The 27354-nt window shown below is 38.4% G+C and overlaps 1 protein-coding gene across 3 annotated transcripts in view; it reads left to right on the top strand.

Moving 5' to 3' along the window:
* Positions 1 to 27354, top strand: part of PRKG1 (protein kinase cGMP-dependent 1) — a 655625-nt gene that overhangs the window by 613407 nt on the left and 14864 nt on the right. For all 3 annotated transcript variants that reach the window (XM_042459015.1, XM_042459016.1, XM_042459017.1), the window contains 3 exons: positions 22396 to 22535; positions 23946 to 24035; positions 26750 to 26891. In XM_042459015.1, the coding sequence (XP_042314949.1) occupies positions 22396 to 22535; positions 23946 to 24035; positions 26750 to 26891 (372 nt within the window). The remainder of the gene's footprint in view (positions 1 to 22395; positions 22536 to 23945; positions 24036 to 26749; positions 26892 to 27354) is intronic.

Genomic DNA, 27354 nt, shown 5'->3' with positions numbered 1-27354 from the left:
TAAAGTATGCCTCTTGTTGGTTTTCAAACAACAAATAGCATTTTATTTCCCTCTCCCACATACTTTATAACTAAAATTTCTATGTGGGCCTGCAGATATAAGTACTATCGTCAAAGGGATTGGTGTAGCGGTAGAATTTACTATTGTCGTTGTGTTGTTAAATGCCATTAGGTAGACTTCTACTTATGGTGAGTCTGTGAATGAAAGACCTGTGAATCACTCTATCCTCAACAGTCCTGCTCAAATCTTGCAGACTCATGGTCATGGCTTCCTTGGTTAAGTCTATTCATCTGGAATGTGGTCTTCTTCATTTCCTACTGCCTTCTACCTTTCCAAGCATTATTGTCTTTTCTAGTGAGTCTTGTCTTCTCATGATATAGTCAAAGTATGACCATCTCAATTTAGACATCTTGGCTTGATTTACTCTGTTATTGTTGTTGTTGTTATATGCCTTCAAGTCGTTTCTGACTTATGGCACCCCTAAGGGAATATTTGTTCAGAGGAATTTTGCTCTTGCCTTCCTCTGAGGCTGAGAGCACATGTCTTACTCAAGATCACCCAGTGGATTTTATGGCTGAGTGAGGAATTCAACCCTCGTCTCCAGTTGTAGTCCAACCACAACTCAAACCACAACATCATGCTGGCTCTTTTGATTTACTGTAGTTTTAGATTTTCCTTACCTTGGCTCAATCATTAATCAAAATGGAGGCTGCAGTCACGAAATCAGAAGAAGTCTAGGACTTGGAAGCTATGAAGGAACCAGAAAAGATCCAGAAGTGTAAAGATGTATCATTGAAGACTAAAGGTAGGGTTGTCCATGCCATTGTGTTTCCAGTTTCTACGTATAGTTGTAAAAACGGAACAGTAAAGAAAGCTGATAAAAAGAAAATCAATTCATTTGAAATGTGATGCTGGAATCGAGTTCTAGGAATACCATGGACTGCTAAAAAGTCTTAATAAATGGGTCCTTGGTACATAAAAAATTGGAAACACAATGGCATGGACAATCCTAACTTTAGTATTTTTCATTTTGATTAATAACTGAGCCAAAGTTTGGAAAATCTTTGTATTTTGTTGAAAACAAACTTATATTAAATGAATGTTAGAAAATATCACTCTATCATAGCAATGGTGATACTCATAGCTATACATACTGATCAAGTAGAAAAACCAGCCTTAAATATTGTTTGTGGCACCGTCTTAAACTTTGTGAGAGAGTTTTCCCATCCCTAAGGTCTGACTTCTCTATTTTGTAATCAGAAATAGGTTGGAAATTGGAAAGTCTGTGATTCTAGTACTTAGTGACTATCAAGAATGCATTGGTCCATACTGTAGTTTAATATTCAGATGCGGTTTGCATGGATAGTCTTCTAGACACCTCTGTGAGTGTTGACTGCTTTGAGAATGCATTCCCTGAATTAATTTAGATGCAGATACATGCCCATTAAATAAGACAGACCATTATTAAAATAATTGTTAATTCTAAGAACATTAGAATGGAATTTGGAGGGATTCAGAGGTTTTTTCAGCTTAAAAAAGCCACATCATAGTAAGCCACATCATAAAAACTATGGAGAGAAAAATGTTAGCTGTCATAATGGGGTCTATCCTGTGCAATTTGGTTGTCTTTAGAAGTTAATAGAAGACTTGTGTTACTATTTGTGGCGTTTCCCTGATGTTTTTTTGCAGGCGGGGTTTCTGGCAATCTGACCTTAGTCTCGTATTACATTATCCCTCCATGGATACTATTTTTGTCATTTCTTCACCTCAGGTGGCTGGCAGTATCTTTAAGGATCTCGTAGAAAGTGGCAAAAAGACACTTGCAAGCCAAGAGGGTAAAGGTTTACTGCTTTGGGTTTCAAGCGAGCAGAACCACAAAACAGTTTCTGCAAAGTGCTGTTCCAACTGCTGCTATAAATGAAAGAGAGAACGTTTGGCTTTCTTTGGTTTTTTTGTGGGGGGGGGGGGTTTGGCTGTCATTTTACTTCCCTTAAAGGAAATTTTCTTCACCTAGAATCCCCCAATCTCTGATCTGTGATGATGGCTCAGGGAAAGTGGGGAGATCCATATAGTTTACAGTCAAATTATTTCTCACGTGGTAAAAGCCTGGAAATAAGAGGGAAAGTGGTATTTCCTATCTTTTTGTCAGATATACCTCTCACTTCCCAAAACTTTCATTTACATTGGTCAAACTGCCCTTGAAATTTATTCTGCTCAGTACTGAAGGAGAGATTTCATGCTATAACACACTGGCCATTTCTGCATGTGATGATAAGTTATTGTTGCTTTTAATGGCTGTTGACCGCTATATTAGCAGTAAAGTACTTTTTAATTAAGTGACAGAACCCAGGACAAACAAACTATAGCTTATTCTGAGTTAAAAACATGTACACAAAAATGACAGTCCAAACTTCCCCAGTCTATGCATCTGTCAGACTTGATGGAATCCCCAGAGTTACCATTATAAATTTTAACTGAGTCTGCCAAGTAGAGGTTATTCCAAGCAATGTCTGTCTCATGTTTCTTTTCAAACATGAAATAAAAGGAAGTAATATAAGACAGCAAGACATCCTGTTTTAACAGCTATCACTCCCAGAAATAAACAGAGTCATTCTTGACTTCTGACTAGGAGGTGACTGGCACATTACTTTCCTTACAGGAGCCTATTTCATGTGGTGACTTTTATATCTGACAGTAGTACCTACTGCATTATGGTATGTGGATCTTCCCTGCAGTGTAGAGTTTATAAGATCTAGTACCAAAATGTATATTCTTTAATAGCTCTCGTGTGGATGATGATTAAAATGCATAAATCCCCTGACTGGATAAGATTCTGCTTATCCCAAGAGGATAATTCTGGGAATGAGCAGTAAACATCTCTCAAAAGACAACCAGGAACCAGAGAATTATGATCTATTAATTTTCCTGGATTCCAAGAGCTGACGGTTAAAAACAGTAAAGGAAAAGGTCATGTTTCTGTGAAAACATAGCAGAGACAGGAAGATTTTGTTGCTCGGGCATAGTCCCAAACCAAACAGTAACATTTTATGTTGCTTTCTAATAGCATTATATATCAAGAAAGTGTATACCTGTGAGGAAATCCATGGCCTGTTACAGACAGCCAAAATAAAGCTGCTTCGAGTCACAGTGGAGGTATGGTGTTTCAATGATGCATGCATCCTAAGAGTCCAGAAGTCGCACCAAAGCCACGCTCCAGCCCTAAGGACTAGAGCATGGCTTTGGTGTGGCTTCTGGACTCTTAGGACGCATGCATCATTGAAACACCATACCTCCACTGTGACTCGAAGCAGCCTTATTTTGGCTGTCTGTAACAGGCCCATGTCTTAGAGCATGGAAAACACATACAGAGCATTTGGTAAAAATTAAAGGGGAGGGAAACAACAGTGACATCGTAATAGGCCCCTAAATCAGACTGGAGATTTGGATGACATCTTCATAAATGAAATAACCAAACATTCAAAATGGAAAAATATAGTAGTAATGGTAAACTTCAGCCACCTTACTTGTTGGGAGTCATGGTTTACCAAAAAATGTGTAAGGTTCAACAAATTCCTTACTAGTCTTGCAGGCAATTTCATTGTCCAAAATGTGAAAACAAGAAAAAAAAAATGTGAAAACAAGGATTCAACCAGAGGAAAGCCTGAATGTTGGCTGATATCTGTAAACTATATACTGTTAAACAATTTCTGCATTGTTGTTTATATTAATGAATCTGTAATAAAGATATGAAAAACAAAATGTGAAAACAAGAGAATGAACTATTTTGGTTGATCTTAACCAACAGAGATGCACTGATTAATTATAGTTGAAGTTGTGGGATCCTTGGGTTTCAGTGACCATATCCTGGAATTGATTATATAGAGGGAAATGATTGTATGTAAAGCACTGTGTAAATTTACAGCACTGTATAAATAAAGCATAATAATAATAATAATAATAATAATAATAATAATAATAATTAGGAAACCAAATGTAGTAAAACATGCACCGTGGACTTCATGAAAGTTGATTTCAGTAAGCTTAGAGAAATACTGGGTGAGATCTCATAGTCAGAAATGCTCAAAGGAAAGGGAGTTCGTGATGCATGGGAGTTTTTTTAAAGGTGAGATATTGAAGGCACAGTCTCAAACAATTCCAATGAGCAAAAGAAGTGGAAAGTGGCTAAAGAATCCAGGAGCTGGATATGTATAGCTTGAAGACAAAAAGATTGAGGGGTAAGAAAATAGCCATCTCTAAATATCTGAAAGATGGAGAAAGGTGCAGAAGATGGAGAAAAGTTAACCTCCATACTCCAGAGATTAGAACATAAATATGAGTGTAGCTATATAGTATTCTGAATAATAGTTTTCAGGAGTAGTTTTCAAACTCCTTTTCACTGTCAATCTGTCTTCTTTACGAAGATACTAACATACGTTTCAAAAAACAAAGCATATTTGTGTAAATCGCTAGCCAGACCTTGTCTTTGTCTCATGTGTTCACTCAGAGTACAAGCAACAGGGCTCTTTGCCAATTCATTGTACATAAATATTCATGATTGTAAGCAACCTATCTTTGATGGGAAATTGCCTGCAATTTTATGGTGCCTTAGAAAAACAGTTGGAAAACTACTGGTATGACATTAAAAATCAGTATAGAATTTGAAGGTAGTTCTTCAGTAGATTATCCACCTACAAGGACAGTTGATGAATGGCATTGATTTAGTCTTTATGATATGGTTAGTAAATATTATGATAAATTATTTAATCATAAATTTGTATTTACTATACATGTCATTTTTATTTCTCCAGAATTTTAATCAGAGCTTGGAAAAATTATTTTTTGGATTACTACTGCTGCTACTGCAAGCTATAGTCCAAAAAATAACCTTTCCAAGCTCTTACACTAACGTTGCATGCCCCAACATTTATATCTCTTTTCAAGTAACATCTCAACATTATTTTTTCTGCATTGCACTAAAAAGCTAAGAGCACTTGGAAGTAATCCAAACAATCAGTTGAAGTGGCTATTATAACATAGTAAGATACTTTTAAATTATCACTTCAAAATGCCTTCCTCATTTTAAAGACTGAATTTATCCATACTGGTTTTATACATGATAGCCATTTCACAGAACCACTTCTGAATGAAGTGCTTTCAGCTGACCTTATGTGCAAAAATGTACACTTAAGATATTAGCTTCTAATATCAAAAAGTAGAGGGTAAATAATATTATCGTCCTTTCTTCCTAGATAAAGTGTATCTTGTGCATACTTGGCATATTGAATCAATCTTGTTAAAAGTCCCCAAGCCTTGTTGATTTATTAATTTTTTTATAATTTTAAGAAAAACCTACATTAATGAACATTTAAAAATGAAATATAAAGAACATTGTTTCTTTTGTATACATATATGGAGAGAAGGGGTTTCTGGTTTATTTTAAGGGTCATCTTTAAAACAAAGATACTTCCTGACAGTAAGGGCTGTTTGACAATGGAACAAACTCTCTCGGAGTGTGGTGGAGTCTCCTTCCTTAGAGGTCTTCAAACAGAGGCTGGATGGGCATCTGTCAGGGATGCTTTGATTGAGAGTTCCTGCATGGCAGGGGGTTGGAATGCATGGCCCTTGCAGTCTCTTCCAACTCTATGATTCTATGAAAATACCTAGGCAAACATTAATAAAAAGGAGAAAGAATGAAATCAATGGCTTTATTTTCAGCACGAATTGTGGGGCATTTCTCAGCTGTCTAAAAGTGAAAAATTTTCAGGACACAGTGCTTTCTGCTGGTTTGGTACCAGGTCAATGGGATGTTATGGTGTTTTGGGTTGTTCTGCATTTTTTAAAACAAACAAGTATAGAGGTTTGAACATAAATGGAGGCTTACAGCCTAACAATTCAAGTATTGTATCTGCAGAAGAAACAGCTTACACTGTAAGATGCTCCAGAGCCTGTCTGCCATGGATACATGCCAGTCATTAGTGTTGGTTATGTACGTGCCTTGGTTTCCTTAGAGCCATTTCTTTGCTCTTGGTCCAATGCTACCAAGGAAACAAAGACACTGCTGACTAGATTAAGTTGCACTGAAACCAAGTTTATGCTGGCTGTCACAAGGCCTGCAGATTCACAGGCCTCATGATGTTTGGTTTACTGATTTTGTTGTTGTTGTGTACTTATCGTGGGGTTTTCTGATGCTGAGAGTGTGTTACTCACCCAAGGTCACCCAGTGAATTTCCATGGCAAAGCAGGGAATTAAACCCCAATCTCCAGCATCCTAGGCTGCATCCGCACTGCAGAAATAATCCAATTTGACACCACTTTAACTGCCATGGCTCAGTGCTTTGGGATTCTGGGAATTGTAGTTTGTTGTGGAGCAGTCTGGAGTATTCTAGCCAGTGTAGATGCCTGTACCTGTAAAGCAGGTACAGCTGAACTAGTGGTCATCTTTTGGCGAGTGTGGTAAATGGTTCCAGTAATTGCTGCTGGGTTACCAAATAGATTGGTATTCCTTTCTTGTTATGGAGTTTGAGGGTGGAAGAAATTAGGTTGTGTCGAGACAAAAACCATTAGTCCCTCTCTTGTGTAGGAAAAGAAGAGCAAAAAATAAAGTGTAAAGGGAAAAAGGAGACAAACTACCAGGTTAGAGTTTAGGAGCTGCAAAAAGATTCTGCTCTCTGTCAGATACTAGGTCTCACATAAATGTTAAGACTGTAATTGTTGTGAAAGTCTGGCAGGTTAGGAATGTTTTTAGTGAAAAAAAATATAAAGCTAATGCAAGAAACTTCTTGAAAGTTTGGCTGAAATTATAGTCTACTTCCTATCCCTTGAGTATCAGTCAAAGCTAGTCATACTTAAAAGCTTTCCCTCTACCTCTCTTCTCAGGGGCACATTGGATAGTAGCTATCTGTTGCAATACCTGTCATACAGATATAAAATATTTTCATCAGAGAGGTTCTGTTATTGACTGGCTCTGTACATACTTTCTCTTAATTTAGGTAGAGTGCTCTAGGTTCCATTTCAGCACTCTGTATTATACTTGCCTAATATGTGCTGATGGCAAAACATGTAAACTCATGCTTATAAAGTTTATTCTCGCTGTATTAAGTTTCTTGAAGCCAACTCCATCCTGGACCCTTTCCAGTCTGGCTTCCACCCACGGCACTCTACAGAGACAGCCCTCACCAAGATCTCAAATGATCTCTTGCGGGCCAAGGCAAACGGCCTCTACTCTATTCTCATTCTTCTAGATTTGTCTGCAGCCTTTGACACTGTTGATCACTGTCTCCTGGTCGATTTACTTTCTGACCTTGGGTTCGTCGACTCTGCTCTCGACTGGTTTAAATCTTATTTGTCAGATAGATCTTTTGCAGTGGTCACGGGTGGTCAGACTTCATCCTCTGTTCCGCTATCTGTTGGAATTCCCCAGGGCTCTGTCTTGGGTCCCCTTCTGTTCTCTCTATACACACTGTCTCTAGGTAAACTCATCAGTTCTTTTGGTTTTTCCTATCATCTGTACGCCGACGACACTCAGCTGTATCTCTCCACCACTGACCTTTCGACGGGGCTTGAACAGCAAGTTTCTTCTTGTCTGACTGCCATCTCTCAGTGGATGCGGCTTCGGCATTTGAAGCTCAACATGTCTAAGACTGAGCTTCTCGTCTTTCCACCTAAACCCACCCTTCATTATTCCTTTTCTGTTTCTGTCGATGACACTTCTATTCAACCGGTTCATCAAGCCCGCAGTCTTGGCTTCATTTTTGACTCTTCTCTGGCATTTATTCCCCAGATCCAGGCCACCGCTAAGACCTGTAGATTCTTTCTCCACAACATTGCCAAGATCCGTCCATTCCTCTCAATCTCTACTGCCAAGACTCTGGTCCATGCCCTAGTGGTTTCGTGACTAGATTATTGTAACCTCCTTCTAACAGGGCTTCCTCTTTCACACCTCCATCCTTTAATCTCTGTCCAGTATTCAGCTGCCCGTATTGTCACATCCGCTCGCCGCTTTGACCATGTTTCTCCTCTTTTATCCTCCCTTCATTGGCTCCCCTTCCCCTTTCGCATCCGGTACAAGCTTTTGTTACTGACTTTCAAAGCCCTCCATGGGTTGGCCCCTCCTTACTTATCTGACCTTCTTTCTCCTTACATTCCTATTCGCACCCTCCGCTCTGGTAGTCAGGGTCTCCTGTCACAATGTAGGACTACCACTGCCCCCTCCCGAATTCGTCCCTTCTCGCTTGCTGCCCCTTACTCCTGGAACCTTCTTCCCCCACATGCACACCTCATCACTTCTCTGCCCAGTTTCAAAACTGAATTAAAGACTATATTGTTTAGAGAAGCATTCCCAGAGGTGAGACCCTCTCTGACCCAGGAAGCCTCCTTTTAACCATCCATCAAGAAGCCAAGCCCTTCCTCCAGTCCATCTGCCTTGGTCCAGGCCTCGGAGGTGGAGAAGATCTGCTGGACCTGATCCTATTCCCCACCACTACTCCCTTCTCCTTTTGTGTCGTGTCTTTTAGATTGTAAGCCTGACGGCAGGGAACTGTCTGACTAAAAAATTTATGTACAGCGCTGTGTAAATTTACACCGCTTTATAAATAAAGGTTAATAATAATAATAATAATAATTATAAAGAATACTTGAGCCATCAGACAGTTTTGTGTGAGAGAGAGGCCTAAGAATGCACACTGACAGACCCCCTCTTGCCTTTCAGCCACAATTCATGGTTCTTTCACAAACCACCTGTCATGACATCTCAGGATCAGTGGAATATTTGGCTTATAGTGCTATTAATGCTTCAAGTTCAAGTAACAGTCTCATCAGCAGTGCTACCCAAAAAGCCAGATACAGGAGCTTTCTAATAACCTTTGGGAATATTGCACCCTTTATGAGGCTGTAAATGTTCTTTTCTACTTGGTTGTCTATGTGTATCCAGTTCCTGGAATCTATCTTTTTGTCAGATTTGTGGGACCAAAAATAGGACATAAAGGAGGACTGTGTAGATAAGGGCAGTCCTGATTTTCCAGTTCTGTGGGCAAAATTAGTAACATTTTTTTGGATTATCAAAAAGAGGTGACACCTTCATCTCATACTCTAATTATGTGCTCAAGAATGTCAATTTATTTCCCCCCTAAAGGCATTTGCAGAGGATTGGATTGGACATAGGAAGAAAATGCCGCAGCATCCAATTTTCTGATGGTTTAGAGCTTGGGAAGGGATACTTAAGTTTAAAAACTGTGTATCATATTGATATTCCTACAGACTTGTGATTTCCTTAGATGGGTATCTATGCAAGAAAGCATTGATACCTATTGCATGTTTCAAAGTGATAAACTCGTTTATTGCTGGAACTACGTGTTGTTCCTATGCTTGGAAATAATATTTATTGCTTCTGTTAATCCTAAAGTTCAGCTGCTGGGATTAACATATCTCTGTATGTGTTCCTGTTAGCCTGTCTGTATTCTAAGAGCTGCTATAAGGAACAGCTGTTGCTATTTCTGGTTCCTCAAATGCATGGATTTCCAAAGTAGTAGGAAAGGGGACTTGATCCATGGATGCTAGCTGGATGTTACAAATTCTGGCACAGATCATAGGATAATTGTGCCGAGCTAAAATCATGGAAATCAACTGTGCTCTGAAATCCATTCTGTCATAATCCATGAGCATATTCTTCACACATCAATAATCAGGCCAAAATTTGCCCCACAGGAAGATTTGGGAGTCATGTATATCTTAATCATACTTAAATCTGGTACAATGACAATGAGGATTTAAATGTAAATGTACTACAGCTACAGAAAGATCTGTGGAATACAAGTTGAGGCATTAGGTTACAAGGATCTTATATATACTATATAGACAAGGAAATAAAGATGGAGGTATCCCTTCCTTGGCGATTAGGAGCAATACTTAACCCACATGAATACTTCCTTCAGTACTGAAAATACAGATTTTGTGCAAGAAGAAACAGGATTGTGTGATCCTAAACAATTCTAAAGACATTGCATGATGTTGTTTATTTTGGACATATAGCTCTCCTAGTTATGGTGAGGCTAAACAGAGACATGCAAGGCTGCTGTTCCTCAGGTATTTTTCACACACTTGCCTACCCATCCACAAGAACTGTGAAAGAGAAGGGGGGAAATTCAAATCTGGGACCATCTATCACACAATGGGTTGGATCCAGAATTTGCTTTCTGGGGATAGTAGAGTTCCATTTATAAAAGGCGGTGTGATGGGGAGGAAGGACAAACAAGTTTGCTTCTGATTGCTTTGTTGCATATCTCTGGGTCCAAACCTATGCATTTATCCTGCTGTTCCAGAGAATACCAGGCAGTACTGGTCTCAGCCCAATATTATACCAATTCTGTAAATTATTCATGCATTAAAAACGATTTTAAAGGTTCACAGATGATTACATGCAACATACAGTACATTTATATACCTTTCATCTCCCTGCCTTCCCCAAACCCTCTACTAAACTGAATAATTTTAACTGAAGTGGGTCTATATGTCCTAATTCACACTATATGACTCTCATACTCCTCAAGGAAGTATCTTATGAACTCTGAACATTTCTTTGCATTTTACTGCCTTTAGTCCTAATACAGTATCCATTTAGGTTACCAGGCTAATCACTGGAAGCAGTATCTTAACTCACAACATTTAGGTATCTTTTCCCCATTAAACTCCTGTTGAGGGGGAGGACCTTCGCACTGTTTGACATGACAACTAAGAATAGCATACTGTGAGAAACCCTTTCTAGGGTGACATATGCTACTAAATGATCTCTGCATCCTGTGATTCATCAATGTGAGCAGTTTCTGCACCAGAGCAGATCAGAAATATTCTATGCATAGTAGTTGTGGCCAATTTATCACCTGATGCTCAACTTCCTCAGACTTCAATTGGGAGGATCCTCTCCATACATAGCTAGGCAGGTTCAGATGACCCATTCTGTTTCTTATCTGCTTTATCAGAACCTCTCAGAGATTATTCCACTGGAATAGCCTTCCACTCCATGATTTGAGGCAGTTGAGTGGGACTTTGAGGAGTGCTGCTTCTGTCTTGGATCAGGACTACCATACCAAAATAGATTTGAGGGTAATCCCAATAAGAAAAAAACAATTTAAGCAAAAGTAGATTTATTCAGTGATTAGTAGTTGCAGCAGTTATCTATAGCCAAGAAATCCCACCTCCCTATGTGAGGTGATCACAGCAGGAATTCACCAACAGAGAGTGTGCACATCTGCCACTTTGAGGTGAAACACACAAACTTCATTTATTCTTGATGTATAAAGTGGCAGCAGAACAGTTGTCCCAGCAGTGAACCTGATGCTGTTCCAGTATCAAGGACATTTCCTCACTTAGAGTCAGATGGCCTGATACAGAATGACAGCTTCACATGAACAAGCAATCAAGTCATCTGTGCACGTTGCTATTAATAAAATTACAGAATGAATTGGAAAGAGTATTAAAGCATATAAAAGTACCATTTGGGGTGGTTACATCTGTTAACTGTCATTCTTCATACTAAAATGATTCTTTTGTACCACTTAGATTATCTTAGATTAAGATATAGTCCTGAGATGGCAATGGCAACATATACTTATTGGGAGCTGATTCTGATTACACACTAGCAGCCCTAAAGATGCAATTTTCTGTTTGTGTGCATAGAATTGTATTAATAATTACCACTTCAGCAAAGAGGAATTGTAATTGTATGAAAATAACATCTCCTAACCCCATGGTGTTCTTTCAAATAATCCATGCATGTGTGTGAGCAGTCAGCAGTGGAAATACATAAACAAATAAATTGATATTTTGGATGGGCTCCAACAGAGAACCTCTTGATGTGGCAAGAACATCATGGACAATGTTCCACATCATTTATAATTTTGTTCTGGGGTTGCATCCATACTTCAGAAATAATCCAGTTTGGCACCACTTTAACTGCCATGGCATGCTGCTGTGGAATTCTGGAAACTGTAGCATGGAACCAGAGCTCTCTGACAGAGAAACTGCACACAATTCTCACACAACTACACTTCCCAGTCATGCCAGTTAAAGTAGTGTCAATCTGTACTATTTCTGCACTGCAGATGCAGCCTTTGTGGTCCATATGTAGGAAAATATGTCAAATAACTGGATAGAAAAATATGAAAAATATGAACAATTATGTTTTTATTTTATTTTATTTATATGCCCCCTTTTTACCAGGCCAGGACCCAATTAGAGCTCAGTTATTTAAGCAGAGAAAATAAGAACAAATCAAAATGATGGTAGTATGTCTTTGACCACATATCAATATTAGAGGTGACATTTAATGTTTGAAGGATATGTAAATCACATTTCATCGCTTGGCAAAAAGCTTTAAGAAAAAAAATCTAAATGAAATTTATAAAAACTGTCATCCAGTGAACTTTTCACTTATTTTATTACAGAGCAATAATCAATCTTTAGTAGACTGTATGTTCTCTAAAAACAAATCTATCAAGCCATCATATAAAAGTTCACGAACCTCAACAGGGTGTAAAGTTCAGTTGCTTGGATCATTAACTTTCATCCCTTTTGAGAAGGTGATAAGTAATTACTGATGATGTCAGTCCAGTTCCTGTATCTAATCTAATATTCAAGGGTAGCATTGATGACTGATAGAGATCTAAAAGATCTTGGGCATTAACAGTATTGCTTGGCTTGATACAGCGCACACACATTGTCATGAAATATCCCCTCTATAATAATTTCCTCATTCATTCATTCATTCATTCAACCAACCCCATCTAACCAAAAATTAAGCACTTTTCAGTCCTGTTTGTTTCAATGGGAGACAATTAAGCAAACACATAGCTCTCCCATAGAACTCAATTTGTCCTTAAAATTTGTTTAAATTTTGCTGATGTGTGACACAGGACAGTATGCCCAAAGGAGACCTGTTGATTTTTCCTCTTACTTTTCCCTTATCTGAATGCTCTCCCATCTCAATGTTTTAAACAAAGCATGCTAGTATGTTACCAACAGCAGTAAAGTAGGCATTCTTCCCAGTATCTTCAGGGCTATCTTCGGTTGCCTCTAACTGCCTCCAGGCTGGTCTGGATTTTGCTGCCTGAAGTGTAACAGCAAATGAAACCTTCTCGCTATTCAAAATACATAGTGTGAGAGGATGGTCACATTCCTTTGTATTTGAAGTAAAAATATAGGCAGAGATGCCAAGAGGCATCTTTCCCTGGAATGAAAAACAACAAAAACATCAACAAGCAGCAGCAACAACAAGAAGAATGGTTACTAATATTTTACTGCTTTTTCATCTCCACCACTTAATAAGAGATTTGAAATATTGTCATTATTGGTGTTTCATTTATGAGTATCTTCAAAGAAAAAACCATGTGAGCATCATGTCCGTAAAGTAAGAACTTGAGGGGAAGCTTGGCAATATATTCTCTGTAGTTTTAATACTTCCAAGGTGAACTTATTTTATGAATACTGGTCAACTAGCTCAAAAGCTTAACTTATTTCTGCAGTGTGGATGCAGAAAATTGATTTTAAAATCATTGCTGTTGTTATTGTCTGCTTTCAAGGCATTTCTGATTTATGGTGACCTATCATAAGGCAAACCCATCATGTGATTTTCTTGGCAAGATTCAGAGGGTTAAAGGCTGAGAAAGTGTGACTTGCCCAAATCACCCACTGCATTTCCATGGCAGGGAAGGGATTTGAAACCCAGTCTCCAGAGTCATAGTCTAGTGCTCAAACCACTACACCACACTGGCTCTCCAAAATACTATTAAAAATCTCTTACTCTAAAATAGTGAGGTATACCTCTAAACATCCTAGAAACCAAAGATGTTTCCTGGCATACAGCCACTACTGCAGGATCATTAATACTGTCTAAACTCTAGAGTTTGCAGACATTGTACACTTTTTAATTAGTTTTTGTAAGAGTGCTTTTATTGATAATGTTTATATAACTTTTATGTTTCCTTTATGTTGCAGTGTATTGCTTCCTGTATACATGTGCATTTGGATTTTGTTTTTATTAGTTCTTTGTAAGAGTGCTTTTATTGATAGTGTTTTTATAACTTTGAGATGCTTTGGTCAAAGACTGTAAATAAATTACTATTACTATTACTAGCTGCATGTGAAATGTATATGTACATCTTTGGTATCATGACTTGATGTGATATAATAACCAACATGACATGCGACACAGATCAATTGCCCATTAACAAGATTTGGCCATCTTGACAGAAAAAAATCTTGGTTGTTGTTGATCGTTGCCCTTCAGTTGGTAGATGATACTAATCTACAGAAGCAGCAGATTCAGCACAACCGTTCATGGACTTTCAGTAATGGTTCATACTGCAGATAGAGAAAACATGTGACAGAATCCATCCTACCATATAAAGCTGGCAGCAGACGGAAAACTTGATGGCATTCAGGACTCTTCCTTCTTCCTCACACAGATGTCTTTTCCAGCCTTCTTTCTTCTTGCAGTGCTTGCTTTCTGTCTGAAGGTATCTCATTTCATAGACGTCTGGAAAAGATCATCAGCAAACTTACAGTCTGAAATGGTACCCTCTAGGAATGTGATCTGAAATGGTACCATCTAGCAATGTGATTTGTGCCAAGCATAGTCCAAGACACTCTGTGGGGATCTGAGACTCAGTCAGGAGTTTTTATCAATCTCATTGTTTCTGAATCTCTAAGAAGTAGCTATTAATATTCTCTTGCATCAGGAAGATTATTGTCATTCCTGTCCTTTAATCCAGAAATCCATAATAGCAATTCATATAGGATTCTAAGCATTTGGAAATACATTCGTTTACAAATGCAAAATCTTATTTTCTGTTAGCATAAAGCATACCATTAAGTTTCGAGTGTAGCGGTGCACAGGTTTTAAAACAAGAGGCAGAAACCTACTCCAGGTGAACAGAGTATATTTGTTTGTCTTCTGACATATACATGTCATCTACTAACAACAATTTCATGGTTAGAGATCTAATACAAAACCAGCTAAAACAGTAATTCCAAGGCTTCACTGCATAAAACTTTGCGACAGAAGGCAAAGCAATGGATCTCCTCTTCCTTTTTCTTCTTCCACATTATCATCACAGCAACCCTGAGAGCCAGGACAAAGCCATGGACATTGACTCACCCTGTGAATTTAATGGCTGTTTGCTAGCATTCCTGTCTCTTATGGCTTAAGCTAACTAGGCCAAGCTCACAATCTACTGTTTGAAGGACATTTGAATGGTTTAACTGTGGTTTGATGGGAAGAGAAAAATCCACAGGGAACATTGCACAGTGTCAGGGCCTGCTCCCAGTTTGTTAACTACAGCTGGCAGAAACTGAGTACTATTCAGTACTACCTATTTCAATGTCTACTCAGTTCCTTCTTTTCCAGTTAGCTAGCCAGAAATAAAAAAAGGCTCATCAATATTAATGGGAGGTTATCTTTGTGCACAGCATTAAATCTATTTTTGGTGTATATTTGTGCTTCCTCTCCGATCTGCGCAGGGGCTGAGACCGGGCTGGGACTATGTGTTATCAGCTCTATGCCCAGATCGGAACAATCTTGTACCTGATTGGAATGTTTCCCGTTACTTTGCTAGCAATGGAAAAGAAGTGTTTTTAGCTAAGTACAGGAGAAGTCCTGATCTGGCATGGGGTGGTAACTATCTGGACATGGAGCTGTGTGATAAGACACGGTCCCAGCCTGATCTCAGCCCATGCCCAGATCGGGAAAAGACAGCCACTGTGATAATCTCCTAAGTGGCATGTCACCTAAGATCAGCTACAGTCACTCTGAGTACAGTCCTGCAGTCTGAGAAGGAATGTATGCTAAAAGGTATGCGAATTGGCTAAATAAGGTTCTAAAGTATGCAACGTTTGGTGTTTGATGAAGCGAGGCTTTGAAATATAAAATAAATGACCACAGCTTTTCTCATGTTTCTGATGTTGCTGTCTATTTTACTTTTCACCAAAGATTCATTTTGCTTATGCCATTAAGCCACAGACCATTAACAAACAAATCCCACTGCTTGTGATCAGCTTGTGTGTCTCCTATGTCATAGGCATCAGAGTAGGATTTAAGCATCAAGGTTACTTTACTGCCTCATTATGCAGTGAAAAGCTTTCTGATGCAAGAAGCCATAAAGAGGACGTGCACAGACCTCTGCTATGAACAGTCTAGTTCAGACCCAGTAGTCTGCTGTCTTTGCATTTTGTTATTCAGTCCCATGCCCTGGAAAAGAAATAGGTCTTTTGTCTGAGCAACAGGGAGACCTTCGCTAGAATTTGTAATATATTTAATATATATGGCTCAAATATGCAAAAAGGAAAAGACTACTAGTTGGACCCACTTTCAATATTTGAAATTAATATTATAATTACATATGCAAAATAAGCAGCCTTTGTAGAACAAACACCAGGCAGCTTTAGAACATGCTAAAGATTTACACATGTTTTTTCCCCACAAGCTTTACTTGGCATAGGGGGTTGAAAGATACACCACTGGGTTGTCAAAGTGCACAATAACCCAGAAAGCCTGGGTTAGTGGTTTGAGCATTGGACTACAATTCTGGAAACCAGAGTTGGAATCTCTACTCAGCCATGGAAACCCATTGTGTGATCTTGGCAAGCCACAGTCTCTGAGCTGCAAAGGCAAATCCTCGCTGAACAAATCTTGTTAAGAAAACTCCATAATAGGTTTGCCTTAGAGAGTCACCATAAATCGTAAATGACTTGAAGGCACACAACAACAAAGAAATCAGGAATTTCAGTATATAGTGGGGACAAGGCCTGCTTATCTTAATTCAAAGTATAGTGAGTGCTTCAACCAGCTGAATTTGGGCACTACAAGAGAACAATGCATTGTGCATTGAAAAGCAGGAATAGACAACTTCTTTGGAGCTGGGGTCCACTTCCCAGGTTGGGCAAGATCTCAAGGGCCACACATTCCTAGGAGTGTGGCCTAAGGAACTTAGCAATCTTTTTGATGGACGAGCTGAATAAGCTAGATACAAATGGCCTACTTTTAATTTATTTATTAATTAAAAAACAATTAATGAATAAAATTCCTCACTCATATTTGATTGATGACTCTCATTTATTCTGTCAAATGCAATTTACTGTATTTTGACTGTGTTTATTGTACCTGAAACATGTCGAGTAATTGCTTCCCCACCCACAAATTGGTAACTAAAACTTTTGGCAGCAAGTGGTGATGCCAACTTTTTTTCTTCAAAAAAAAAAAAAAACTCTCCTGGGGTCCCTATGTCATGCCACATTTGCCCATATCTGAGATGCAGTTGTCTTACAATGTACCAAAATGTCTTAGAATATGGTGGGAATCAGAGATAAATCAAATGTTCACTGCTGCTGACTGGATGGGAACTTGGGTGTCCCCAACCTTTAAATACCTTTCAACATCTCACAGGAAGCAGGGCCTTAAACTGATGGATTATTCTGATCTTATTGCACATAAATCTTCCAAAAGTCATATTGTTGTATCTTCAGGAAGGGCTATTGTAGTTGCTTCTGCTTCTGTTGTTGTTGTTTTTGTTGTTGTTACTTTTACTACTCTTCTGTTCAAACTTCAGAATCTGGTCCTATGATCACAACATTTGAAATATTGTACAAAATCTCAAAGTCGATAAGTTACAAAAGAAAAAAGAAAGAACATTGCTTATGAAGTTTCCACTTTTGTCCCATAGAATTTTTTCATAAAAACATTGCCCTACAGAGTCTACTCAAGAAACCCATCCTCTACAATGAACATAGTGAAATAGTTTCTGATGTTCTTCAGAAGTATAAGTCATAGATATAACTCTTTGCCCTCTAGAAAAATCTCTTCAGTTACGTTTGAATAAAACAGTTCAAGAGCAGTGAATTCTAAGAACATGAAAGTGAAGATGGCTAAGATTGCTTTGGAGCACTTGGGATTTCTGCCTATTACTTGCTAAGTTCATGCTGTCTGAAAGGGTAAAATCCAGTATCATCCTTCATTGTTCTTTTTTAAAGGGCCTTTTCCCAGAAAAACTGGCTGAGTTTAGTTGCATTCCTACTCAACAGAGGAAGTCTGCTGTATGTAAACTACTTCCACTGCTGTTGAAACATTTGCATTCCTGCTTGTGTTTTGTAATATATATGACTTACAGTCTACAGAGAAATTCTTGTGCTTGGATCCAATGTTTATGTCAGTAGCCACATAAATATCCCTATCTAGAGCCAGCATGAGTTAGTGGTTTGAGTGCTGGACCAGGACTGCAGGAGACATGTTTTAGCCATGGAGATCTACTGGGCAGCATTGCCAATTTCTGGGGAATTCCCCAGTTTCCAGGTAATAAAAAGCCTTTCCGAGTAATTTCAGGGTATAAAACATTTCTGGGGAATTAAACCTTCCCATGGGTAATTAATAGGCTTTCCATTTATGGGGAATTATTTCACTTCCTCCCCCCCAAAATGGCCGAAAATGCCTTTCCCGCTCAAAAAATGGCCGACCCAGACGTTCCTGCCCCCTTTTGCCTTCCCATAGTGCTATGCGGGCCCCTGACCCAGATGTCCCAGGAAATTTGGGGGCATTTCAGGGATTTTCAGGAGGATTTCCTTCGAGGGTGATTTGCAACACTGTTACTGGGTGACCGTGGACAAGTCACAGACTCTCAGCCTTAGAAGAAGGCAGTGGCAAACCTACCCTGAATAAATTTTGTAGGGAAATTCTATAACAGGGTGGCCATAAATTGGAATATCCTTGAAGGTACCTAACAATAACAACAACATCCTTATCTGGAGAGGACCCATGTATGTAGATTAGTGTTGCATACATCGTTATTTATCCCAGTCTAGCAGCAAAGGCTCAACATGCAGAGCCCACAAGCAGCTAGAAACTGTCCTTTGGAAGCCTAAGCACCCCCCTTCTGACTCCCTTTTCCTGCTAAACTGGCGATCAGTGGGATCCCAGGCTCCATGGGGAAAATCCCATTCCTTACTCTCTTTATTGCTTTTCCTAATAAAACGTTTGCAGAGCATAGAAAAGGTCCTCATTATGGGGGCTATAAATCCCTGAATGCCACAACTGGAAGGATTTTGTGAACTGTCCTCCAAAAAAGGAACTCTGGATATTCATTTGCTATGTTTATGTGAAGTCTTTACTACAGAATCACACAACTTTTACTTGCATTGCTAGAGGAAAATTCATTCCTCCAGGCTTCCTTGTTAAAGTTTTGTATTGATCCTAGACTATAGTATGATGTGCTGTTGTGTGTTGTGTTTACAAAGCTTTAAAATACAAGAAAATTAGTTCTGCATATACTATACAACTCACTGAACATTGCCAAATTGCCCAGGCTTCTCTAAGAATTATGCAGTCAATAAAAAGAAAACAGCTGCCAACATGAATAATTTCAAACAAAAGCCCGCACACCATCCATGTTAGTAATGCAGGCATTACAAATAGGATTTGTTTTCTTTTGTAATTTACTTTTCAAAGCTGAATAGTTCAGTGACAACCAACCAACATGTAAACAGAGAAACTCACTGACAAACCTTATACTTTTTAAAACAAACAAACAAACAAACATTACATACTTAATTGTCGTGTATTATCAAGCTGCCTGTGTTTGTGTTGGGCCATGCAGATTAACCACTAACCAAAGCATGTAAAACCCTCCTGCACTTTACAGTAAAGATGGTATTATAAGAGGAGTGGGATTGGTTTGAAAGGGCCTTTATCACCTGCAGCACAACCCTTTTTTCTTTTCATTCGAAGGCTAAGCTGTGAAATTGCTATTTCAACCCAATGACTCCTGAACACTGATATCTATCTAAGCAATCTCATCAGTCTTAATGCCCATGGCTTATATCAGTGATTGCAAAACTCAGGTCCTCCAGGTGTTTTGTATTTCTACACCCAGAAGCCTCAGTCATATAGGCCAATGGTCTGGGATTCTGGGAGCCAAACTACAAAACACCTAGAAGGCCAGAATTTGGGAATCACTGGCTTATATGCACATGCACTTGTCACTAAAGCATTGTGTACAGATTCAGTTTAGCCTTCAGCTTAGTTCAGCAAACCATATTTTCTTAACTCTGCTGTAAAAATAAATGGAAGAGCAAAAAGCAGTTAGGACAATACTGCACTGGTTATAGTACTATTATTCCACTTTTACTGCTACTGTGGAATTCTGGGATTTGAAGTGTAGGGGGGCATTAAGAATGCTCAGCCAGAGAGCTTTCAGACTTCAATCTCAGCATTCCACAGGAAGCGGCCATAGCAGTACAAGTGGAATAATAATGCTATAACAGTGCAATGTGCCATTTGCTGGTAATTTCCACCGCACTGGTTTCTGAGTGAAACATCCCTCCCACTGCTTGGATTACAGACTGTCTATGTCAGCAGACCTTGAGGTTACCCTCAGCTTGCTGATACAGCCCTGAGTGCTCTCAGGAACCCCATTTTGGAGGAATCCTGGCATCAGCCACAGCCTGTGCAGTTTTCAGGAGTGATGATGCAATTGTTTGAGTAAAGGCAGAACTTGTACTTTTATAGCTATCATAACTAATAGTAGATATCTATGAATAATCCAAATCATGCATCTTAAAATTAGTTCATTATTTTTTTCAATGAGCCATGGCCAATCTAAGATTACTTTTGAAACTAAACAATACAGCAGATCCTGTATAGGGCTGATCCAGATCCATTAAAATTTACAAGAGTTAATTTAGTTATGATCCAACCCATTCTTATCAAATAATTCCACCCTTTAGTTCTACATTTTAGAGCTTTCTTGTGAAGCAGGTGATCTCCAACATAGTGCTTAAAATGAAAGTTAATTTTTATTTGAGTTCCCTTAAATGATAATCTTAAATTGACTTGCTTCAGCTTCATCTTTTTTTTTTAAAGAAAATGTTTGAATTGTTCCAATTCCCTCTTATTGAAGAAAGTGGGTACTGAATTTGAAAAAAAGGAATCTAGCAGAAGGCCATGATGAATTATCAAGCTGTCTCTCTTTTAGGAAATTGAGACTCAAGGAGAGTTTTCCTCTTCTGCTGCAGACTGGTGATGTCAAGCCATCAGAGAACATAGTGTTGTTAAACAAATCAGTTTCTGATCTGGAGCTGCATACAAATGTATATTATTTGGGTTGCTGAGAAGTGGTGCAAATTATCTCATTGTAGTTATATTCCTGCAAACAATTTCCTTCCCTATTTACAGCAGGGGCTGCTTGTATACTAGATCACAGATGCTAGATCACAGATCTACCGCCCTCCCCCCTTAATCCAAGGAGCAATCTTTCATTTTGGTGGGAAAAAATCAGAAAATTAAACTAAAAAGAATAAAGGTTTGAGGAACACTTTTTAAAAGAAAAAAAAGGCTTCAGATATATGTGGGGAAGTGTAAGCTAAACAACTGAATCACTGTTCAAATTCCCAATATTGAGTCTACAGAGTGCCTTGTGGAAATGGGTTCATTCCACTGAAGATAAAGAATTTTGCAATGTTTAGCTTATATCCAACCATGTCCCACTGTATTAATGGAATTTACATAAGTGTTGATTTACCAGGCTCCCGTTTATTCAATAGTTGGGATTAACAATTGAATAAAAACCACTGCTGGGTCCTGTTTGAAGCAATCTTTACATACATACATTCTGGCATTCAGATCTTAATTACACTTCATTTAACTTGAATGAGGACTACAGCTTTGTTCTCTAACGTTATATGATTTGTCTTTGATCTCATAGTTCAGGAAAGTAGTAACCCAAAAGTTTGCTTTTTATTATACACACTTAGGCCCAAACTATACACATGTTTAATGTGTAGCATATGACTATGAATTTTGTACTTCCTTAAATAAAAAACATGGGATGACTGGTATATAGAAATCATTAAAAAATAACAATTTCCCGCTTGCAGTGATTCTTTTTTTTTTTACATGCTAAATGTTAATAGCAGTTCAGAGTGTGAAAAAATATCTGTATGTCATAGGAAGTACTGGTGATGTGAGTGGAAAGATGTCTGAATTAATAAATATAATCAAAGCAAGAAATCAGGGACCTTATACTGATCCAGTGCAAAAGAGTGGGAATGAACAGAACGTGTGAGGAGGCAGAACACAAAGTTGGTAACATGCTGGCAAGAGCCGAAAAGGGAAACACACCCATTCTTTAAAGGGGGTAGAGGTTGGGTACCATTCATAGGCAGGATCATCAAAAATTCTGTTTATATTACCAGATGGTTTGCAGTTTACACTTTTGCTCGCTCAATATTTGAGCTCCAGGTACTAAAATATATTAAGAGTATTAAGTTTCTTATTTGTAGTTCATAATTCTGAATTATTTGCATTTGGAGAGTTATTGTGGCAACTGATTTCAAATTCATCAATTTTTCTGTTTTCTTAAGGTCCAGTTGAAGAGTGATGAATCAAAAACTTTTGCAATGAAGATACTGAAGAAACGCCACATAGTGGACACGAGGCAGCAAGAGCACATACGCTCAGAGAAGCAAATAATGCAAGGCGCTCACTCAGATTTTATTGTGAGGTATGGTCATTTCCCCGGATAGATCCACTTTCCAGTAGGCAGGAGCATGTTTTTAGCCCTTATACAGTGTTGGATTACATTGACACATAGATTAATCATTATCTATACTAAACATTACAGTTCTTTAAACTTCTGAAGCACTAGAGGATGCAGATGCTGTGAAGGTATAGTGAAATACAGTACAGGATTATCAATTTACTGGTTTAAATGAACCTCAAATACAGTCAAGGAGAAAAGTCAGGCACAATCGTTCTAGGGAAATGCAAACACTCATCTCTTTCCTCCTTCTCTCACACTGTTGGACTAATGTTAGTAAAAGAATGAATGGATGCAGTGATTAATATTGAAGTACAAACATTCCTTATGACAGTCTCCATAGCTGTACCTACAGGAGAGCCCCCAAATACTGACAGCTGTTGTTGAGCCATATGAACAAGCCAGTTCTGTCATTTCCATCTCCACCAGGAGCATATCCATCAGGATTTTGTAAATCTGACAGGTCTTAGTTGTTCCTGTAAGACCATCCCCAAACAGTTTACATTATGAGAGGTATAATGAACAACACTAATGTTAGGAGAAATCCATAGTCTGCACAGTCTGTCCACCGCCATTATGGGTCGCTCACTTCTGAGGTCAGAATGAGGTGCCCAGTAATGGTCATGGGACTCACCACCTTGTTCTGATCTCAAAACAAGCGATCCACAGTGGCAGGTATACTGGTCCACACAGCTGTCAACAGGTATATTTTTACAGCATTTTAAGGTTGGTGTAGTCTGGTTCTGGTAGGGAATGTGCTAGACGTCATCCAGACTGCTCACACCAGAATGGATGTGTGTCATCCTAAAAGGACCACAGCGGAGCTGGTGGGAAATGGATGTTTTGGCCTTATGTAGACAAGGTCTCCTAAAATTCTGGAATTCTCTCAGAAAGAGTTTGTAAGAAATGCAACAGAACATAATGACAGAAAAAATTTAAAATCTTTGCTAAAGACAGTGTACTGGGTGCATTTATTGACAGAGCTATTTACAGTGCACCCTGATACAGGTTTATTTAGGAGTGAATACTACTAAGTCAATGAGATGTAACTTAGGGAGCCTTTGATGCTACACCATTGCAGCACAGTGAGGCCATTTAATACTTCCATGGCAATATTCTCTGGAATTCTGGGTCTTGTCGTTTGGTGAGGCTCTAGAACTCTCTGGCAGAGAATTCTAAATTCCCTTTCCTAAACTACAGAGCTCAGGACTCTGTAGGGTGGAATCGTGGCAAGTAAAGTGGAATAGAGAGTTATAACTGTGTAGTGTAATCTTATAACAATTGTATTACACATAGATTGCCTGATTTTGCAATTCAGATTCTAGTAGATGCTCATAGCACTGAAACACCTGTTTGTTTTTTCTTCCATTATAGGCTATACAGGACATTCAAAGATAGCAAATATTTATATATGTTGATGGAGGCTTGTTTAGGTGGAGAGCTTTGGACAATTCTCAGGGACAGGTAAGAGAATTCACCTGGTTCATTTGTGTGGCAAGCTGCCTATTCATATGCTATATAGATATTGCTCTAGGAAGAACTATAAGGCCAACTTGTTTCTCTGTCAAACAGGATTAGAATGCAGCCTTCCAAACATCTGTTATTAGTCGAATGCCAGGCACTATCATGGCTTTAAAAAGCTACTCATTATTAGCCATCAGCTATGGTTTTGACCACATTAAGCACAAAAATCACTATAACCTATAATCATTACGGGGAAAAGGCCCCAAATTGATTTTCAAGCTCAGGTAAATATTAATTTCTGAACAAAACAACCATGTGCAAATGTGTAGAATAAGTCCCAAACTGTTAAGATTGACATCTGTCTAGGATTCCTCTCATCAGATAAGTAAAATCAACTATATCAAGTGCTAAAGAGTTGTTATTAGTTTGAATTCTATTGGTTAGTCTTGACTAGAGTAGTCCCATTGATTTATCTGTTGAATAGTAAGTTGATTCAATGGCTCTGCTCTCGCTGGGACGGATAATAGGATGTAGGCCACAGATTTTTAAAAAGAAATGTTGTTTGAAGAAGCTCCTAAAATTTTCTTTAAACCCTTTCTCTCTCATACTCGTGGTATCTACTGCCATCTAGCTTTCAGAAGGATTAAACTTTTACTTTCTTGGATGATCCACTAATAACTGAAACAGCTGTGGATTCATTCAAGAAAATATGAAAATTCTAACAATTGCAAAATATAATTTCCAACCCAGATATGACATAGAAATAGAAATGTTTAAAGCTATGATTGAAAGTAATGAATAATTGAAAGTTAAATATTGTAATTCCAACTATTTTGGTGTATGCAGTGGAATATATATATATATATATATAGTTCACCCTCCACATCCATAGATTTTTATCCATGGATTCAAGTATCCACAGCCCAAAAATACTCCCAAAAAGTACAAATTTCAAATAGCAAAGCTTGAGTTTGCTATTTTAAATAAGGGACACCATAGTACTATGCCATTGTATTTAATTGGATTTAAGTATCCACAGATTTTGGTATCCACAGGGGATCCAGGAATCAAACCTAGTGGATTACAAGGGCCCACTGTATTGTATATATTGTAAGAACCACTATGGTGTAGTGGTCTTGGGCTTTGTGAGACCAGGGTACAAATCCCCACTTAACCATGAAATCCCAGTGAGTGAGCTTGTGCAAATCAGCCAAAGCAAAAGGCAAACCTACTTAGGGTTATAATAAGTAAGAAATGAAGGCACACAACAACCACAGATATTAAAAAGAAATGCATTGTAAAATAGTATTAAATGACCTCTTCTCTTAAGGATAAAAATGAAATCTGCATTGTCTATTAAAAGTAGCATCCTTTAATTTGGCAGTAAACCTTTTCTAGGGTATAACTGAAGGTTATAACATAGTATGTCTTTTTCTTTGCAGCTGTAAATGCTAGTTGGGCAGCTAACTGTAATATATAGCAATTGTTTTAGGTTTTGTGATGTGATCATAGTAAAGCTGTGATATCAGGACCCCTTTTTGTTCTCCTAGGAATGAGCAAAAATAAGTGCAACCTGTGAAGAAGTTATCTGTGGCCTGTAAAAAAAAAACACCATAGGCTTTCAACAGCTAAGCAAACAAGCAGAGAAATATGATTCTATCATAACCCTACAGCTGTTTCACAGCACGGTTTCTCTGCCAGCCAGTGGGCTGCTACAGTCAGGTCATTAAATATATGAAAAATGGTTTTTTTTCCTGACACTGCAAGCCCTTCAGGTGGTTTCACACACATAAATATACTGGAAATGGTTGAAATGTAATTGTCAGTTTCTCAGACTTCTTGTTGCCAGTGGAAAAGAGTGCAGCACATTTAAATTCATATGTGGTGATTTTACAAGCCCTTCTCTCCCCATAGGCCAGAGCTAAGTTGATATCTACCTTCATCAAGGTACATTTCTGGCTCATGTGATCTTTGTGGTTCTGTTTGGACATTGCAATAGTGCCACAGCCCTTCTGATTCTGAACCTTTCTTTTTTGCAAGTCCTTAGGCAGAGTCAAGATCAAAGGGAAGATTAGTGATTGGTTATTGCATTTCCCCCAAGTTTGATCAGTAGATAGACTCAGCAAACCAGGTTGTCTCACCCTCTGTACAAGTATTTTTTAATTCAATTGCAAGTCAAATTGGACCCATCATGATATTTTCAGGTTTACAATGGCATCCCTCCTCCAGATCCCTGTGAGCCTTCACTATACTGGGAGCAGTGAGAGAAAGAAGGCAAGCCTTTTTGTGTCTTTCCCATCTGCTGCCGGTGTAGCACTAGGACATCAATAGCAATAGGAAAGTCCTATTTCACTCTGGTGGTGGGAGATAACAGACCCAGATGACCAAGCTGAGCAGCAAAAGTCATACTGAAGGAGTTGGTCCTTAAGTCACCTTAAGTTCAGTTGGTCTACCTGAAATATTTATGTGTGTATGTGCCTTCAAGTCACCTATCCAATTATGGGCAACCACACGGATTTCATAGGGTTTTCTTAGGCAAGGAATACTCAGCAGTAGTTTTACCAGTTCCTTCCTCTGAAATATCACCTACAGCACCTGAAATATGACTAGGTTGGAATTCTGAAGTAATACTTTTGAAATATTAAATATTAAAGCAAATGTCTGGACGAAGCATACACTTGAAGCATTACAAGTTTCTCCCTATTCCTTTGCAGAGGTTCTTTTGAAGATTCTACAACCAGATTTTATACAGCTTGTGTGGTAGAAGCTTTTGCCTATTTGCATTCCAAAGGAATCATTTATAGGGACCTCAAGCCAGAAAACCTCATTCTAGATCACCGAGGTTATGCCAAACTGGTGAGTGCTCAGGATGTTTTTCTTTCAAGGAGCAATAAATTATTCCATTGTCATGCTGACTGCATTGTAGTTAAGGCTGTCGCCTCTTCCATTATAATAAAATGCCTTCTCAAACGGGTTTATAATGACCATAAAATAGTGCTTCTGGCTGAAAGGCAGTATTCAGTTCTGTAGTTCCAGGACAAATCAATTTATAAAGAGAACTAATAAAAACAAATTAATCTCACTGCTCCTGAGTTTTAGATGAACTATTGAAGTTCACAGTAGATGAATGTTGAAGTTCACAGTTCATTTGAAGTAGCCTTTGTGACCTTATCCTCTGAAATTTCTTGAGTTTTATTGCATGGTTCAGATAGTTGATAAAGAGTTTAATATCATCCTTGATATTTCAGTATTGTGCTCTTTACGAACTATGCTGTTGTTATTTCTTCAAATACTCAATTTTTTCAATCCCCTGGCTTCT

Source organism: Sceloporus undulatus, chromosome 3 (genome assembly GCF_019175285.1).
Source record: "Sceloporus undulatus isolate JIND9_A2432 ecotype Alabama chromosome 3, SceUnd_v1.1, whole genome shotgun sequence".
Taxonomy (NCBI): Eukaryota; Metazoa; Chordata; class Lepidosauria; order Squamata; family Phrynosomatidae; genus Sceloporus; species Sceloporus undulatus.
Note: the sequence above shows the minus strand (reverse complement) of the source record. Positions and strands in the feature narration are given on the sequence as shown.